A 19,596-nucleotide genomic window follows, 5' to 3' on the forward strand; every position below is an offset into this window, starting at 1 on the left:
CAGAGGAATTTGCATCAAAGGCATTCAAGGATGTTGTACAGAATTTTCTTGGCAACTGCAGAACACCAAACTATGTCCAGCCTGTTGACAACATACAAAACCATGAAGTGTAACATGTTGCTGAAGATTTATTTTCTACATTCACAGTTGGAATGCCTCTCTGCTAATCCTGCTGCAGTCTTTGATGAACATGCACCAATGTGTAAACCAGCATCAGGGCTTGTGGAATAGATCAGACTAATGTTGGACACCGAAGCGAGAAGCATCAGATGCAGAGCACACAAAAATAAACAACAAAACGTTTTTAGCTCAACTGACCTATTACAATGTGTCGGCATCATTAAGCGATTAAACACGATAAATTCAATAAGTTAGTTTCATGTCTCTCCAGGTTCCTATGTGATACAGTAAATCTGAAATTATATTTGTGTTCAGGGTGAAGCTGTGTATCACCAGTTTCTTTTTTTTTTCTTCCTGGAAACAAAACTGTTAATTTGTCCAGGATTATCAGTAAGACCCACTAGAAATTACTTTTGTGGCCGTTATAGAATGAAGAGAGAAATGTTAAGGAAGTAGCACAATATGCAAGGTTTATAAAGAGTATACCATTTCTAAGGTGTCCTAGAAGTGAACATTACTTTTTAAATTTTGTCCTGTTGGGTTTTTTTTTTTATTTTTAGCATCCTTTTTGTGATCTGGGAGGCATACTGATGCAGTGATTAGTGTTATTGCTTTGTATGTCCAGTGTTGTGGGTTTAAAGGCTTTTCTGCATCAAAAAAAAAAAGTTTTCCTGACCCTCCCATACCACTATTGGAGTTTGTGATGGTGTTTTTGTAAGGTGACAGGCCATTCTAAATTGACTCTTTGTGATTGTGATTATAAATTGGCACTATGATGGACCAATGCTCTCTCCAGACCCAATTCCTGAGTTAGTCCTAATGCTACGAGATAACGTACAGTCCACCACCCTCAATGTATTCATGAATTGGATTAAATGGGTTTGAAAAAGTTTAATGTATATCCGTATGCAAGCATATAGCATTGATTGCATAGACAGATTTTAATCAGTACTTAAATTTCAGTACGTTATGAATGTAACTGAAAGAATTGGTAGTTTAGAGCATTTAACTGGAGCAAGCACTTTAATTGTCTTCAAGTTTCTCAGTAATGGCCTATTCATTTATCCCTAAGTTTTGGATGGTTCAATAAAAGTTAAAGGGTAAAGGGGTAAAGGGTTTAGTGCAGTTTTTCTAAGACTTTTTCACTTCAAAGGTGGACTCGCAGTCTTGTCATCTGTCATTCCTCGTTCTTTCTGTTGTTCAGTGTTCTGTTCGCTGACTCTGTTGTTTACAATGGAATTAACTGTACATTAAAACTGCAATTGAAGTGATATCCTTAAGGGATGCGTTAAATACTTAAAGGGGTTCATTTCAAACATATGAAGATTACTTCAAAGAGATTCCTTAAAGTAAAATACATTGATATTCTTCCTTCTCGGGTACTCCTGTAAGACATTTAGTTGGTTATTTTGTGCTTAAATAGGTTTGAGGTAATGGTTAATTCAAGTGCTATTTAAAGTGATAAGTTGCCAACATTTGTAGGTGCTTTTTGTGACTCTTTACCAATAAACTTTTTTTTTTTTTTTTTCCCCTCCTACAGATTCCATTGATCATGACTGATGAAATGCAAGATATTCAGTTGGTGGAGTCAAAGCCACTTCTTGAACGTGACTTGCCGGTATATATACTGTTTTTTTTTTCTTTATTCTCCCCCGACCCACCCCACGCCAATATTACATTAAGGTGGTTAGTAAGAATAAATAGCTTCTCAACTGGAACAAATCTTGTTGTAATGAATTATAATGAATACACCTGCATTGAAAGGTCTGATCTTATCTGGAAACTTGAATTGGTTGTGTGGATTTATGGTACCTACAAGAATATCACAAGCATCTTAGATATAACCTGTTTAGCAAGGCTATGGGAATGTTTAAAAGCCAAAGTTAAGCAAATCTCCTACTGAAACTGTTATAAGATTCCAAAGAACTGCTATCAGTCCTCTTTCTGAACATTTTGGGCCATTGGTGTTCAGCGCTCCAGTTTTACAAAATGTGTCTGACAGCTGGACATAAGTAACTATCCATAAGTGCAAATGCACATTGTGAACAACGGGAGATGGTCTTGAGCTATCCCTAAACACTAAACAAATGTCAGAGGCTACTTTTTCAGCATTCTGTTTGACATTACAAAAAAGAGAATGAACACAAGCAGTAATTGACTCAAAAAAGGAGAAAACTAGTCTCTATCTGGTTCTATTCTTACATCTCATGTGAAGGAGCTTTATCCACTTACTCTAACCACTTCAGTGTCCTTCTTTACCTCGTTTCCTCCTTGAATTCGAACTGTTTCCACCTGATTATAAATTTATTACAACTCTGGTACTGCTAAGTGTCAGGATTCCCTCTAGAATCCCTGGGGCTGCCACTTCTAGAACATTCAAAGTTGTCCTCCGGTAGCATGGTCACCATAATATGAAGCCAGATACTGTGCATACATGATGAGTGAAGGTAGGGGTCAATTTTCTTAAGCAAAAAGTCCCCTAGAGTCTTCTGTCTCCAGTTTTTGTTACTTCTGGATACTCTGAACAAAACCCAAGGATGCCTCTCGCCCTTGACAATGAACCTCACTTGGAGCATAGGATGTGTGTGGCATCTCCTTTGCATGCATTGACGACTGGTCCTTTTATGTGACTAGGTTTAAATGAATTTCTATCAGACATTCCGATATATAGGATCGAGCGAGATTATTTAAGGCTTTATAAACTATAAGCAGTGTAGTGACATCAAAACTGGAGAAATGTGTTCGGATTTTCTTTTCCTAGTTAGGATTCTAGCAGTTGCATTCTGAACTTGTTGCAAACGGTTTATCTTTTTTGTTGGTAGTCCTGAGAGGAGTGCATTACAGTAATTTGGTCGACTGAAAACAAAAATGTGAATTAATTTCTCAGCATCTTTCAATGATATAAGAGGTCTAACTTTTGTTATGTTTCTTAAGTGAAAAAATGCTTTCCTAGTGGTCTGATGAATATGCGATTTTAAAATTCAGGTTGCAATCAACAGTTACCTCTAAATTTTTTTTACTTCCGTCTTGACTTTTAATCCTAATGCATCAAGTTTATTTCTGATAACCTCATTGAATCCATTATTGCCAATCACCAAAATTTCAGTTTTCTCTTTATTTAGCTTGAGAAAATTACTTTTCTTCCATTCAGAAATACAAGTAATACATTGTGTTGGTGAATCGAGAGAATCTGTGTCATCAGGTACTATTGATAAGTACAGCTGTGTATCATCAGCATAGCTGTGGTAGCTCACATTGTGCCCTGAGATAATCTGACCTAATGGAAGCATATAGATTGAGAAAAGCAGCGGACCCAGGATAGAGCCTTGTGGAACACTGTTTAGAATATCATGCGTCTTTGAGTTATTATTACCACAACTAACAAAGAATTTTCTACCTGCCAGGTAGGATTCAAACCAATTTAGGACCCTGCCAGAGAGGCCCACCCATTGACTAAGGCAATTTCTAAGAATATTGTGATCATAAGTAGTTGTATCGAGTCAAAAAGGAGATAGAAAATAGTGATGTTTGTATCAATTTACTAAACAGTACACTTTAATAAATTAGCAGGTATTCCTGAATGTGCCCAAGCATGATTTTGAGAATTGTTTTGCTTTATTTCAGAACTGGTTGGGAGAAACTCTAAAATATTGTAACTTTCAAAACTCATACTCTCCAAGAATGGTAACAATGTGTATCCAAGAAATTATAGGCCAACGTGCAGAAAGTTGACTTTATCCTATATTTTTACAGATAGGAGGAGTACATTAGCACTCTTCCTCTAGCCCACAGAATTGCAATCCTTAATTCATTCATAAGTAAATTTGAATATGTCCAGCAAACTTTATATATAAAAAGTATTCAGTTTTTTTAATATCATTTCAGAAGCTTGATATAAATTGACTGTCCCACTATAGTAGAAACCAATGGGAAAGATCATTATAAAGAATGACCATGTGATCCAATATTATTGTTGGTAAAATAAAAAACTAAGTCATTTGTCATTGATTTTGATGAGGGTTGTAGCCTTCTGTTAGGTATTTTGTCTCAAGTGAAGAGTTGGCATATAAGGGACAATTGTACATGAATGTAAATTACTGTGTATATTTATTTATTGTGTGTGTGCATTTTAAAGCACAACCCCGAGTGACACCCTAAAAACAGCTGTGCATCTCATCCATCCATCCATCCATCTTCTAAACCCTACCATATCCTGAGCAGGGTCACCAGAAAGCAGAAATGTGTTCCATGGGTTTCAAAGCCACCATAGTCTTTAGACTTGTGTGACTACTTTTAAGTGTCCAGGTTGGTCCCTGTATAATGGAGGTCTGCTCGAGCAAACATTTTCGCTAGCCATTGTGCAGTGGGGGGAAAATTAGGCAACTGTTAGTCCATGTCTTATTTGCATGATTATAGAAATGCCCTACATTTTAGTTCTACCTTTTAGTACAGAGAAAGTTGGTAACATTGTTAATATCCTCAATCTGAATCCTGTCTTAAGCTAATAGACTGCCATTTATTCTTTCTTGAATCTGAGCAATACACTTATTATTATTATATATTTTTTTATTATAAAAATAAAAATAGTTTTCGAATACTTTTCTGGGCACTCCCTTAACTCTGATCTGTACATGCATTTTTAAACTCTCTTAATCCAGTTAAGGGTAACACAAGACTGAGGTCTGTTCTGGCTGCATTGTCTTTATGAAAGGAGCCAGTTCTGATGGGCAGCCAGCCCATTATAACTAAACTTGTTCACTGTGGGCCTTAAATTAATAGGCATGTGCTTGGAAACAAATTGGGAAAAATCTTAAATTTGTTTGATTTACTTACCGTATTATATATTGAACTTTTATTCACTTAAATGTTCTTCCTGTTTTTTGGTTACAGGGGCTGAAAGAAGCTATCCAGCAGTTGGTCACTCAGGTAATGGTGTTGGTTGTGTGTTTCTTTTTGTTTTGTTTCCACCTCTGCCCTTATCACTTTACCTTATTTCAAGTACACTTTTTATATACATTTTATTTTTAACTGTCAATTTCTAAACTGTTGCCTTTTTTAATGAAGTGTAGTGTTTATGAAGCTTCAAATGTGCTGAATATTCTGAAATTCTGTTTTTGTCATAGACAACTGTAGTTTCTCTCATTCTTCAATCATTGAAGTCAAATTTACTGTATCAGTTGACCTAGTTATAGTAAATTGGTTAAAGATATGATCACACCTTGAGGACAATGGTGTATTTAAGTCAGTTGATTTCGCCAGGCATAATGCTTCTAATATCATGAAGTTTAATGAAGGTCTAGTGATCATGCTCCATAATTGACAGTGTCTAGCAAGTGATATTTACATTTTATCATTGTGTGAAAAATGCTTTACATTGATATATATATTTTATTACAGCGTGTGTTTATATATGTATTTACTATATATTCAGTACACAGGATTACAGTTAAATATAGCCCTTTTCGAATAATGCGACTTCACTAGTAATTTTCTAGTCGTAGATTTTTGTTTATGTTCGTGAGTCTGGGAGATCCTCTGCAACTCTGTTAAACCAGTGTCTGTGACTCTCCCACTGGATGTAGAGATGGGTTTGTGTGACTATAAAAACTGAGAACCAGTGAGCACTCCTTCAGAAATTCAATGCATAGAATGTGGTCCACAAACTAGTGAGACTCATCTGTCTCATGTTTGTTGGACCGCAACAGAATTCAACATGGAAATATTAAAGGACCCAGGTTATGGCTGAACTTGTTATATGTGGAAGGCCACATACAGCTATGCTTCCAATACTTTGGAAATATAAAAATACTAAACAAATAGTCACAGGGTTGTCTATTTTTTTTTTTTTGTCCTCTGCAAATTCTTGTTGTGTTTTTCGACATCCTGAAGGCAAAGGGATCTGTTAACTTTAACATCCCCTCTTGACCCAAGTCATGTAATGTACCGCAAGTTTAAAATTGATAATTTTTGTAAGGACACAACTGGTCTTAATCTTGCAGTCATTGCAGTGTATAAGCAATGCTTTTATTCTCTTCTTGAGCTTCTTTTAATTATGAAAAAATGTAAAAGAATTGTTCCTATAATTTATTTTAAATACTTTATCAATGGTCATTAGCAGAAAACTGACTTCAGGGTCCTCAAAAATGTTTTCCATTCAGTATAACACCAGGTAGACCACATATCAGCTAACCATAACTTGTAAGATTTTCACCCTGACAATTTTGTGGTGTGGTATACCCACTTGCCTGTCACTTTTGAGCACTTGCATTGTCACCTCCTCTGTCTGTCTCCTTCTTAGACCCTCACCTCTTATTTGTATGCCTTTAGATTCTTCTGGTGAGTCACTTCCAGCCAGGGAAATTCTATCACATGTTACAAGTCTCTCATGTGGCTTCTGATGTCCATTTATGCTTGACTCTGCCATTAGCCTTGAAGTGTCAGGTAGCCAAAACAGCTTACTGGTTACTTATTTTAGCAGAGGTACAGATCCTTCTGGAATTTTATGCTCTACTCACCATGTAGTTCTGGTATTCCTTTGGTGGTTTTTCGGTCTTTCCAGTTTCTCACTCGGCTGCAACTCGTGTGTGTGTGTGTGTGTGTGTGTGTGTATGATGGGGTGTTTTTCTCCCACTTGGATGACAGTGCAAGCTTCTTTTCAAGTTAATTCTATCTCCCCATATATACTGAAGCTTCTTTTGGTGCACTCAGAACAAATATAGAGCTTACCATTTCTTAGCAGCTACTGTCTCTGAATATTCACACTTAAGTGCTGCTTAGTCTTTTGTCTCGTCTGTATGTGGGGTGAAGTCATTTTTTGTGCTACTGGTGCTGCCCTTACTCCCAATTGCTTGACTCTCAGGCAGGCACTCCTATTCCAGTAACTACTTTAATAACTGACATTTGTATGTACAATAAAAAAGTTTAGTTAAATTAATTGCATCCTGCGAATAAAACAAATTGCATATAAAATTGAAACAGTCTTAAATGTGAAATTCCTTTTATGTCACATTAAGGAATGAAATGAATTATTCAGTTAAACAAAAAGTGTAAGTATGGGAAGAAATCGGTCACATTTTAATTGTTTGTAAGAGAAACATGAAGGCACATGCTAAGACATTTTTTTTTTAAAAAAAAAAAAACAAAACTTCTTTTTATTGTTGGGGAAAATGACTGACGCAAGTAGATGTTGCCATTGATGTATACCTTTTTGCTTAATAACTACAGGACTTCAAGCTGATCACCTGCTCCATAGTGCTCTCTAGTGGAGAATGACCTGCTTAGTAATACTTAATGTTCCTTGCAGTGCTCATTAAAATCCATATCCATTTTATTTGTATTTTTATATTTTTGTAAATTAGAACTGAACAAGATGATACCAGACTTATCTGCATAACAGCCATGATAATTGTGTTTACATTTTTCTGGCTGTTTCATGCTTTTTAATATTGTTGTTGTTTAATCATTGATTACATCTTCCAGGAAGAAGTGGCCTGAGTTGCCTTGAAAGCTTGCATATTGTAATCTTTTTAGTTAGCCAATAAAAGGTGTCATTTTTTGGTTGACTTCTCATTACATTCATAATGGCTAACACGTTACAACACCCTAGTACTACAGACATGCTTTGTTATAAAACCTTCAGATCTATGGCACAAGTTTATAGGCATGTAAACCTTTAGCACAAACAAGGGGTTTGACATAAAACTAACAATGTTGTCAGCACTCCGAGATGCCAGGTTGATGGTGCACCAAGTAAACCTCATGAGGATGGTGCACGTTAAAACAATTACTATATTTTCTTCACACGGTGATTTTACCATCTGTCTGTTTGCAAGAGCTCCCTAACAAAATTTTTTTTTTGTATTGTGACCCAAAGTTGGGTTAAGGGATTCTGAAAATTTTATGTGCTTCTTGCATTTGCATTCAACTTGCATTTGCTATTGCTCCACTCTGACTATAATAAGTGGTTATGGTTGTTTATGGGGTGTTGTTTATGTGGTGTTTTTTTTTTTTCTGCATTCCGTGTGTTGCACATATGTTTAAAGTGCTTCAGACTTGTACTCTAAGGTGTTCTGTATAAAATATAAACTAACAATAAATTATTAAACTGTATGACATTTACACCTAAAATGTGCTAAACATATGTTGCAAAAGAATTAATTATAATGTTTAAAATTTCTGATGTTAAATGTTCTTATTTTTATGAGATGCGGCCAGGCTACAAGAACATTCATATCCTGATGACCTGCTGGATAAGTTAACATACAACTCTTAAATTGGCAGTGTGTGGGGGGAGTGTAAGTGAGCTCTGTGACAGCCTGGCCACCCATTGGGTTAGTTCCTGCCTTACTTCTTTTGCTGTTAACTTGGGACAGACTACTTAGCATAGGAGGACAACATAACGAATGGATACAATATTGTGGCTGATATTTGAGGAAAGTTTATAAAGTTGGGTACTCTGTCATATAGGTATGGCCCAAATTCTGTAAAGTAGCTCTTGTTCGTTTTTAAAAGAAGATTCTAGTTTCTACCATCTCATTCAAATTTATCTAGCTTTGTAGGTAACCAATAACACCACCGTTATGTAACTTATCAATAACTGTTATAAATATTATATAAACCTATAATATGCTTTAGCATGTATAGCTTTAAACTTTCTTGTACTATAAGAACTAACCCACCTTCAACTATCAGCAATGTAAGAATTTGTAAACAGATGGCTGCCCAATGCTGATCCATCCCAAAAGATTAGTCTTTCTGTTTTCCAGGGCAGTGTTTAATGTCTGCAGCTTTAAGAGCTTTGACGTTGGTGCAGAAGATAAATACCATCTGTTGTCAGTGCTTCCACTACACACTACTAACCTCCGGCACATGACATTTTCACTTAAATGAGCTTAGTGGAGCTACAAAGCTGATGAGTGCTGGTATCAAATGGGAAGTTAGCTAGACAAACAAAATGTGTTACACTTATTTCCGTCTTGGTGCTACGCTTTGTTTCTGTCCTTACTCCCCTTCCTTTTTGGGGTGCATTTTCACGCTAAACATATTCTAGTTTCCAGAAGTACTGTACATCATATTGAATAAAATTGATTCATATCTCCTACTCCACACATCCAATGCAATTAATTATTTTTAACTTTATTCATTCATTTTGTTAAATTTGATCTCCTTCCTTTACTGCAGTTAAAAGCATTTTCAGTGTTTTTCATAATAGCATAAAAGTATTTTTTAATACTTTGACTTATGATTTTATATATTTTTTTCTTTCTTGATTTACTATTGTTTATTTATAAAATGATACAGAAACTGAAGTGTCTTGTTTGACTGGCTAACAACACAAATTTCAACCTTTATCTGTTACACTCATGTATACAACATCCCTCCAACCATTACCCCCACCCCCACCCCCCACTCCCGACACCTCATGATTTGGCCCTGAACTGGAGAGAACCTGCGTTCTTTGAGCGATCAGACCTGAAGCTTTGACTGATCCAATTTAATGATCTGTTCATCCAGAATTAGCTTGTTTTGATGAAAATGCAAAGCACCACGGGAGTGGAAAGCTTATGCTGACAGCAGGCGGCAGCAGTATAAAATGAAGTCTTGGGACCTATCGAGACTGTAAACCTCTCTGTTCTTTTAACACGACTGGATCTGTACCTTTGCAAGATACAGAGACAATGGTTTTGGATGTGGATGACTGTGCTTTTGAGATTGATGTTGCAGTAAGTACAGGAACAACCTGTAGTTTGTTCTACAATTGGAGACTGGTGAGCAGATGTTGGGATAATTCCTGCATCTGAATGATTTTAGAAGCTTTCAAAGTATTGCAAAAGTGTATGTAGATAAAAAAATCTTTTCACATTAACAAAACAAAATAGATGTTTTAAAATTGCCTTGCAGTTTTTTTTTAAGTGGTGGTTTCTAAATCCTGATCTTGCTAATACACTTTCAGTGCTTCAGTGATATAATGTGTACATTGTTTGGCTATTTATTATTTTTTTTTTTAATAATTTTTTTAGTCCTTGTAGACGCTGTGCATTTTGACTTTTACTTGTGTTAGAAAATTAAAATGCTAATCCGATGATAATTGTTTGCTTATGGGTAAAACTGAACAATTTAAACAGGTGGAGAAAGTGGAATACATTAACTGTAGGTAAAACCAGGCTATCAGGTCATCTGCCACAACATTTACTTCTATTATTTGAAATTTCTAAGCTTACTGTTTCTAGTTGTAGTAGCTCTTCAGTTTGTCAGTGTTAGAAAACATTGACTGAAACTCTCCTTTGCTTCACATGGCATGCTTAAAGAGAAGTTTCACTGCATTTTGAAGATCAACTTGTGTATAAGCCTCACATATTTTAGATGTCACCCCACAATTGTAGGACTCAAAAAATTAAGTTTAATGAAATGTAATCCAGACAGCTGCACAAACCTTCTCGATATTGGGAGTATAGACTCCATTAAACTGAACATGAATGATAATTTCCAAATGATCATTTATTTTTGCATATTTATATTGTATGCAGAATATAGGTTTTTTTTTTGTATGCTGTCTGGTTAGTAGGTATGCAGGTTTGTCTAAAGTGTTGAGTCTAAGCGTCTATCATCTATGCATGTTTTGCAATGGGCTGGTGTTCCATGCAGGGTTGCTTCCCAACTTTTAGCCTATAATGGCTATGGTCCTCACAATCCTGAATTAAATTAAGCATAATAGAGAATGTATTATTGATTTAAGGTCTGTTGTAGTATTGGTTACCTTCTCTGAGCATTTTTTTTAAACCTATTAAACTGAAGACCATAAAATCATACTTCAGTGATAAATATAGTGTGAGACCTTGCATGATCATATTCTTCTACACTTCACCTTGCAATACTGCATACTTGAAAAACGTATAAAGATCATTTAAACAGAATGGTGTGTGTTTGAACTTAAGGTGTAATTTTAAGTTTGAGTGAGAGCAAATACTGCTGAATGCTAGGATATTGAGATTTAACTAAATCAGTTACTGCCCAAGCTGTCCTTAAGCCAAGTATTGGAAGTATTATGGTGAACCAACTTGTTACTGTGTTAGTCTTATTATACTTGACTTACTGTTGGCATTTAGTTAACCCCAATCAGAGCAAACGTACATAATAAACTCAAACCCTCTTAATTCTGTTCCGGGTAATGATGCTGGAGCATATCCCAGCATCATCAGGTGCATTACAGGAAGCAACCCTGGATGGAGTGCCCATTTGTTTCAGGGCTCATTTGTGTGTGTGTGTGTTTGTGTGTATACACACACACATATTAGGCCAGTTTAGAATCCCCAATCAATCTAAAGCAGCTGTCTATATGGGTATGGGAGGAAATCCCACTCTGACATGAGGACAATATGCAGACTCTGTATAGATGTTGAATGTAAATGAGATTAAAATCTCAGGACAGTAGCCAATGTCCTACCATGACAGTCCTGAGTAAATACCCCAAGTCCGAAATAATATCCTTGGCTATCCTACAACCTAGCTGTATGCACTTAACCAAGGAGGGGTCCAAATAAATGTATCTATTATTGTGGCACTCGGTGCTGGCGCTGGTACTTGGTAGTGTCTTGTAATTATGTGGACATTTCTTGGTAGTGGTCATATAATTAAGAATAAAATGGTTGGAGAACAGAACATGTCACACTTTTACTATTAGACCATCCATCTTGTATTCAAAATGGGTTATCCAGATCAGGATTTCAGTGAACTGGTGCCTACCCTGGAAGCATAGTACACATTAAATGTGAATCTGTCTCAGGTGGAGTGCCATGCCATTGTATTGCACACTTGTGCTTACATCCACACTTCACTTGACCAATTTAAAGTCCTTAATTAACCTGATCTGTTGTAAAAATGCACTTGTAAACACAACATTTGAGACGGTTTATGTTACCGTAGTAATCTATGTAGGGTCCAGTAGAACTTTTAAAAGCATCGACTGACACACGTCTACTCATTTAATAGTAGCATTAATGTTCAGAAATAACTAGAATTTCCATATAATGAAAATAGAGAAAAGCCAAGCAAAATGACACCTTTTATTGGCTAACTTAAAAGATTACAGTATGCAAGCTTTCGAGGCAACTCAGGCACCTTCTTCAGGCAAGATGTAAGATGTAAACAACCTAGTACTACATATAATGAAAATAACTTTATTTCATAATCTGCAGGAGTGCCTCATACTTCCAGCAAGTACTGAATGGGACATTTCTTTTCTTTTTTGCCCATTACATCTTCTTGCACTCATCAAATCTAACCAATATGTTGGATTTATTTGTACACTGAAAATACTTAATTGCTCAAGGACTGGATTTAAAGAAATGTTCAATTTACATGTGCATTTATTTTATCATGTAATTTAATATAAAGTTGTATTTTACTGATCAATAGCTCATCTGTTTTGAGTTGCAGTTTTTAGTAACATTACTGTGGATCAGGATGTTTTCTTACAGGAGAATATATATGACTCGGAAAAGGATTTTAATTTGCAAAACTTACTTTATTCTGAACATTTTTTTGCTATGTAATGCAATACTCTACTAGATTTCATTTTATCATAGCTATTCTTTGAAGATTCTTGCTGCATAAAGAAAATGACCACTACACCTATCATGTAATAAACTGGTTCTGTCTTGTATACTATAAATGTGACTGGTGGTAGAAATGTTTATTTGCATTAGTGATATGAAGAAATTTAACCAAACATCAACGGAGATAAAAAGATCAAAAACACTTCCAGAGCTTTCTTGTTGTCTCTGTATGCCAGTATAGCAATAGCAAACTGAATGATTAAATGGAATTTTCCAAGTTAATCTGCCTACTAGGAATCATTTTTCTTTTCTCTCCCCCTATTTGTAAAGAATTCAGGTGTTTCAATACCAGAAGTTCATAAAATTAAAACATTTTCATTAGAAACTTGCATTAGAACTGTACTTATAGCTTTGAAAACATGGAACACTTTTCAGATGGCAGGTGTGTTTTATTTTAAATGTCCCAGGTTCATAATTGTTCAAACATACTGGTGAATACAAGATTTTTTTAACACTTAATTTTTTGCCCTTGACAATTACTGTGAAGTTGAGTAGTACCCACAGGCTGAAACTCTCCATATGGTTCAGATCTAGTGTGACTAGCTGGGTCTCCTGTAAAGGAGGGAATAATGCAGTACAAGGACTATATATATATAATTTTAAGCCTTGCATTTTGATGGAACCAAATTTTACCTGCCGGTATGTAGTACAAGCAAGCACATGGCTACGCTATCTGGCAACCTGGACTGCAAGCATTCAATAATACGGGCATTAGTTCATCTGTTCTCTTGGATTGGTTTAAGTGTAATGGTGCACACAGTGGCTGGAAAGCAAATCGCTAGTCTTAAACCTTTAGCAGTTTTTTAATTAGAAAACTGAGAACTGCATATTCCCTTTCCTATGTGCAACCCAAAAGATAATACAAGGACAGGCATGTTGATGAGTTCAGTTTTCAATGAAATTCACTAAATATGCTATTGCAGTGTTATTACTACAGTATACATATACAGTAGCTTGTACCAGCAAATACATTAGCATCCTAGTATTTTAAAACAAGCACTAACTCGATCCCCAGCTTTCGCTGATAGTGTTCCTTTTATAAATTGTGATTTTATATTTCATGAATCCATAAAAAAAAAAGATTTAAGTATTGGTGGAATGTTGTACTGATAGTTGAAGGCAGTGATACTACTGAGCTGCTTCTCTTTTCTACAGGAACATGATCTTGAAACACCGCACGGTGTCCTCCATATCACTTTGTATGGAGTGCCCAAAGGAAACAGACCTGTCATCCTGACCTATCATGACATTGGGCTTAACCGTGAGTAGTGAGCTTCTTGATTCTATTGTTAACCATACCAGTTGTATTACACAATTTCGAGATGTGTTCTAGCTAATTTGTCAAAACCAGTAATCAGACCATTAATGTTTTTCTGCTTTGTCTTTCTTAGTTTTTATAGCTTTACTAGTCAACTTAAGCACATTTTCTGTCACATCCCTTTTTATTTTACACATTTTTATATTTATAAATGACTAATGGATATTCTTTGGACCAAGTCTAAATATGGTAGAGCAGAGTTCTGGTGTATGTGGAGTCAAGTCAAGCTGCTTCTTGAGGGTGCTTATTGGAGTAATAAAGCACCGACTGGTTCAGCTTTATTGGGCCATTGGCACTGGCTGTTTTTTAAAATAAAAAAAAATAAATAAAAAAAGTCTAACAGAAGGCCGATCTTGGTCCCTTTTCCTTCAGAGGGGTATCTGATTAATCCGGTAAGGAAAGTTGCTGTGGCCCCATGGAGTTTAATGCAAGAGAGGCCCCCAATTGCTTGTATTTTTTTTTTATTTATTTTTTTTTTTTTTTTTGCATGCTGGTAGACCAAAGTGAATCGGGCAAAATAAGTAAACTTATCCTTTGATAGGGCTGTCAGGCTCATTGAACAGTAGTATGGAAAAATTGTAAAATTGTATTTTCATGTTTTATTTGAGAAAGGATAAATGTATAGAAAATAGAGTAGGTTAGGATACTTGAATTGCTTCTTGCAACCTTCAGCATCACTCATTTTTAATGGTTGTATTCAAAGTTTTTTTTTCCTAAACACCCCATAAGCAAACCTGTCTTGACAAGAGCTGTGTCCATAGTTTTCATTTTGGATCTCTTAAACATAGTTTTGACTGTTGAACACATACAATCTAAAAAGTATTAATGTTTACATGTTCATCTTGTCAAAAATGCATAGTTAGCCCATTGCCACTTGAACAGAATGTAATCTAGTGCAGGGGTGCCCAATATGTCGATCGCAATCGACCAGTAGATCGCGTTGCATTCAAAAAGTTTTTTTAAACGTTAGTCTATCATATATCCTCCCTATGGCATTTGCCACTTGACATACAGGGTGGCCAGTCTGAGATCTTTTTTCTTCTAACACACTGCTCTTCCCAAACGCGTGAGCTACTGCAAAACTCCGGCTATCTAAGTGATCTAGTTAGCCTTCCAATTTATATCGACTAAAGAGATGTAAAAAAAAAATTGTTGTTCATGGGCTGTATGTTGAATTGGAAGAGGATTTTTTTTATCTCACAATCGAAGTGCATTTGTCTGATCTGTCAATCTATCATTGCTATTCCAAAGAAGGAAAATGTGGAAAGGCACTTTCAAACTGTTCATAAAAACTACGAAACTGACTTCCTGCCAAAAAGCGATCTGAGAAAGAGAAAGGAGGGGAACTAAAATCGCAGTACAGCCATCATTTTTCACTCGGCTGAATTCAAAAGCAAAGGTAGACACACCGAAGCATCGTTCCGGGTGAGTCACTCGATCATTAAGCATAAGAAATCCTTCCAAGATGGAGAGATGATAAAAGACGTCTTCATTGAGGCAGATGGCTAGGGAGAAATTCCTTCTGAGATTTCAAGACCCCTGGCCAGAGAAAAAGGAGTTTATCCTTGTCATTAAACATGCAGAATACAAGCAACTTAACAATCTAGCGGCCATTGATTTAATGATATTTTCTGTGGAGCCAGCAATTTAATAACAAGAGCCGTTTTGAAGTTGATTGACATTACAAACTTGGGATTTTTTGTATTGTTTGCTAAGTCCTGTTGGCTTTTTTTTACCATATTGAGGCTTTTCTTGCGTCTTATACTCTCTGTATGTTTCTAGATAAGTCCTGCTTTGATCCCCTCTTCAACTATGAAGACATGCATGAAATCACTCAGCACTTTGCGGTCTGCCACGTTGATGCTCCTGGCCAACAAATTGGTGCAACTGCTTTGCCAACTGGGTAAGTCTTATGTATGACAATCTCGCTGTTTTAGACACAATAAAACTGGTTCTTTAAAAATGTTGATGTACTACTTCTTATAAGAATGGCAACCTGATATATTTTCATCTTGTTAGCGATTTAAACATTACAAAAGCCATAATGATTGTGGAAGCAGTTGGAGTTTGTTTACACTAGAAATTTTGTAACTCATAAGCATAAGCCTCCCTGCCTCCTTCTAAAGTAAGAAGACATTAACCCACTACAAAACTCCTTCATGAGGCTTAAATTTGTGTTCAGGGTACATCAGTCACTGGCACATTCTTAACCGAGAAATAAGAAACAAAGTTGTATTATCTGTCCCTCTCCACACATTTTTCTCACGTGATAATGTATTCCCCTGTTGGTGTGATCAACAAAAATATTACATAGCTGCCAAAATTCATTGGAGGAGCAAAACATGTCGACTTTATTTTATAGAACCCATTTTAAGCAGCTATAGAATACTTTCTTGCATGTCTGTGGTATAAGTGTGTAGTTGTTATCCTTAGCTGTTTTTTTTTTTTTTTTCTTCTCCTAAAAAGTTCTCAACTTGTAAGCAGGTTACATATCATCCTGCTCATTACCTAACCTAGATATTGCAAAGTAACAAACATTTCTCTTGTGGCAAATTTCTAAATTTCCTACCAGACTTTTATTCCATCTTCCATTCACTTGTCTGAGAAATTGAAAGGGAAGTATTATTCTGATTTGCATTATTATGTTTTTTGAAGTATTTTTGTCCACTACTCATAATATTTTTGTAATTAGAGCATTTCTGCTAAAGTTAGAACACAGCTCATGAAATCTGCTGGCATTAACCTACTTTAATAAAAGGATTGAAATGCCTCCAGTATCTGGGGCATGACTAGGATTAAAGTTTAAATGATGGCTGAAGTCAGGAGACAAAAATGAAAGATCTCTTGGCACAGTAAACACTGAATGATGCAATATCAAGTGGGAAAATGTGTTCAGGCATGCTGAAGCTGCCTGGACGTGTGTGAAATGGATGTCAACTTAACAACTGTACACTCGGCTAAAGTGAGTATTGGGTAACTTGTTTGTCTGCTAATTCCCTGGTTACTCTTTTAGGTACAATTATCCCTCCATGGATCAGCTGTCGGAAGTGCTTCCAATGGTCCTAAAACATTTTGGGTAGGTTTCAGGGCTTCTGTGCTTTGTGGTGCCTGAAGTTGGTGGTGTGTGTATTATGCTGTGTTTTCTTTTTTTCCCAATTTATATTCATGTTCTGTGTATGGGGATGATTATCCATATTTATAGGAATGGATCCTCTAGCAAGTTAGCAGAGGATTGTGAAGCGTTGTGTGTTTATGCAAGTTCTGTACTTGGATGTATTTAATCTCTGGGCCATTATGTCATTGTTCCCTTGATCCACAGACCACTTTGGATACCTCCATTCAATAATTGGGATATCCTTAACTAATGGATGCTTCCATGTTTAAAACGCATTTGTAAAATAACACTAAGGTCTGTGGGTATTACTGCAGGGTTGTCCATGCAATTTGTCCAGGGGAAATCTGTTGGAAAGAATAGAATTTGATTTTTTCATTCTTTCATTAATTTCACTGTTCTTCTGATTTCTGTCTTGTAATGTAAATGGCAGCATTTCTGTAACCTGACTGAAACATTAAATGGAAACAAATCATGCCATTGTGTTTAAAGGGTGATGGAGAAATGAAATTATTCAAAAGGAATGGGGGTGGGGGGTCATCAGTATGCCACATGATGGACTCTTTTATCAGGACAAGATTTTTTTTTTTTTGCTTTCCACCCAGTTTTGTGAATATAGAATCTAGTTCCCCACAACTCTGTAATCAAATAAATGAGAGAGCATAGTTATGCATTGGATAGTTCTTATAGTTGGTTTGATGCTAATTGCCTGCTTTTTATCCATGCCAACATGAGTATGTCAAGTGCCCACTCTTCATTATGTGATGTGGTATTGCTGTTGCTTACTATGTATGTTGCAATATAAAATTTTATCCACTTTGCACATCCTTAATAAGCAGATGATTTGATACGTGAACACCTACAATTCCAGGTGAAAACCTTCTTCCTTTTTTTTTTTCTAGGTCTCTATACATAGTGACACCCAAAACTGGTTTGTGTGTTTTAGCCCTTCATGTAGAATTCAAATCTTTAATCTGTATAATATTTTTTAACAGGCTAAAAAGCGTTATTGGTCTGGGCATAGGAGCTGGAGCTTACATCTTGGCCAGATTTGCTGTATGTTTTTTCTTTCTTTTTTCCTAATTTTCTCCTTTTTAGAAAAATCCATGTATAGTCAGATTTATTTATTTTATTATTTTGATATTTCAGTTATTATCCCCTGACCTGGTTGAAGGCCTTGTTCTTATCAATATTAATCCCTGTGCAGAAGGATGGATGGACTGGGCGGCTCACAAGGTACTTAAAAGACTACTCTGTGCAACTTCGGTTATAGGGAATGGCTAAAGTTATTTATCAAGTTCAGCCTTTAGTCACAAGTTGTTTTGTTTTAACCTTGTCTAAACAATACTGTGAATCTTAAATAGTTCTCCTTGTGTCCTACTCTGATTAAGTCCAATTATGAACCATTTAATTGAGTATGTACCTAAGCATCACTCCATTTGATTCTTGATTCTACACTACTGCCCTCTGAACATTTGTGTAGATGTTATTTTTTAAAATGATCAAAGTCTAGCTCAGAAATGCATGACATTTTGAAGGTTTGCTTAGAGTGAAGTATGTTAATATAAAATTTCTTTTATGCTAAAAATGGGATTTCTACTTTTGAACACTAATTGCAGTGATGTTTTGACTTTTTATAATTGTTAAACAGCACACCTAATACATTTCTGGCTAAAAGTGAAAAGTTTAATGTGAAAGGATCATTAGTCCTCTGACTCTGATCATCTTTGAAATGTAATTTCTTCTGCAAGATTGCCCTTTTTACAAAGTTAGCTATATTTTATAATGTCTATAATGTTTTTTAGATTTCTGGATGGGCCCATGCTTTACCTGAGATGGTGATTACTCATTTGTTTGGAAAGGTAAGTTTCTCTTTATGTTTTAAGACCGTGTAAAGGAATTCCACGTTTTCCTTAATCTCTCTGTAGATCAAGCTGATCGTTAAGTCAGTTTGAGGCCTTGATTTCCTGAATATTTTTGTCTTGGTGGGTGATGGGAAATCATGAAATTGAAAACAATAGATAGTACAATCAAGAGTATGATTTACTGTATATTTGATCTGATCTCAAAATAACAAAACACATTGACGATTGAAAAATTAAAGTATGACAAAGTGGCAGTTCATGTTTTCTGGTCAGCACACCAGACACATGCTTAAATTTGTTGTTACACTTTATAGAATAAAACATCTACTGTTCACTCTTTTTTGTTCTTGTCTCTTTTTATAAATAATCACTGAATACTCAGTGTTTAAATTTCTGTCCTTTTTTTAAACTACAAAAAATCCAAGGACCTCTTACAATACTTTAGCTGCTGATCATGGTGGAGTGTATTATTTATAGGCATAGTCAGTGTTTGGGGTGTACATATTTCTATCCTTTTCGTGAACTGTTTGGTAACACCAGTAAAAATCTGGGAGACCTGTTCCTTAA

General features: G+C 35.7%; 1 protein-coding gene across 1 annotated transcript; it reads left to right on the forward strand.

The window, feature by feature from the left end:
- Positions 1 to 1,663: 1,663 nt before the first annotated feature.
- LOC120519245 (protein NDRG1-like) lies at positions 1,664 to 19,074 on the forward strand. Its single transcript, XM_039742393.1, has 8 exons — positions 1,664 to 1,738; positions 5,011 to 5,046; positions 13,890 to 13,995; positions 15,835 to 15,955; positions 17,066 to 17,128; positions 18,160 to 18,220; positions 18,314 to 18,400; positions 18,970 to 19,074. The coding sequence occupies exons 1-8, from the start codon at positions 1,673 to 1,675 to the stop codon at positions 19,057 to 19,059; spliced, it is 630 nt and encodes a 209-aa protein (XP_039598327.1). The 5' UTR covers positions 1,664 to 1,672; the 3' UTR covers positions 19,060 to 19,074.
- The last annotated feature ends 522 nt before the right edge of the window (positions 19,075 to 19,596 follow it).

The sequence above is a fragment of the Polypterus senegalus genome, unplaced genomic scaffold (assembly GCF_016835505.1).
Source record: "Polypterus senegalus isolate Bchr_013 unplaced genomic scaffold, ASM1683550v1 scaffold_2926, whole genome shotgun sequence".
NCBI classification, from domain to species: domain Eukaryota; kingdom Metazoa; phylum Chordata; class Cladistia; order Polypteriformes; family Polypteridae; genus Polypterus; species Polypterus senegalus.

Bases quoted from the DNA above. Each gene is read 5' to 3' on its own strand.
- LOC120519245 (XM_039742393.1), top strand. From the start codon at position 1,673: ATGACTGATGAAATGCAAGATATTCAGTTGGTGGAGTCAAAGCCACTT. The intron at 1,739-5,010 runs GTATATATACTG...TTTTGGTTACAG, and splicing joins TTCTTGAACGTGACTTGCCG to GGGCTGAAAGAAGCTATCCA. The intron at 18,221-18,313 runs GTATGTTTTTTC...TTGATATTTCAG, and splicing joins ACATCTTGGCCAGATTTGCT to TTATTATCCCCTGACCTGGT.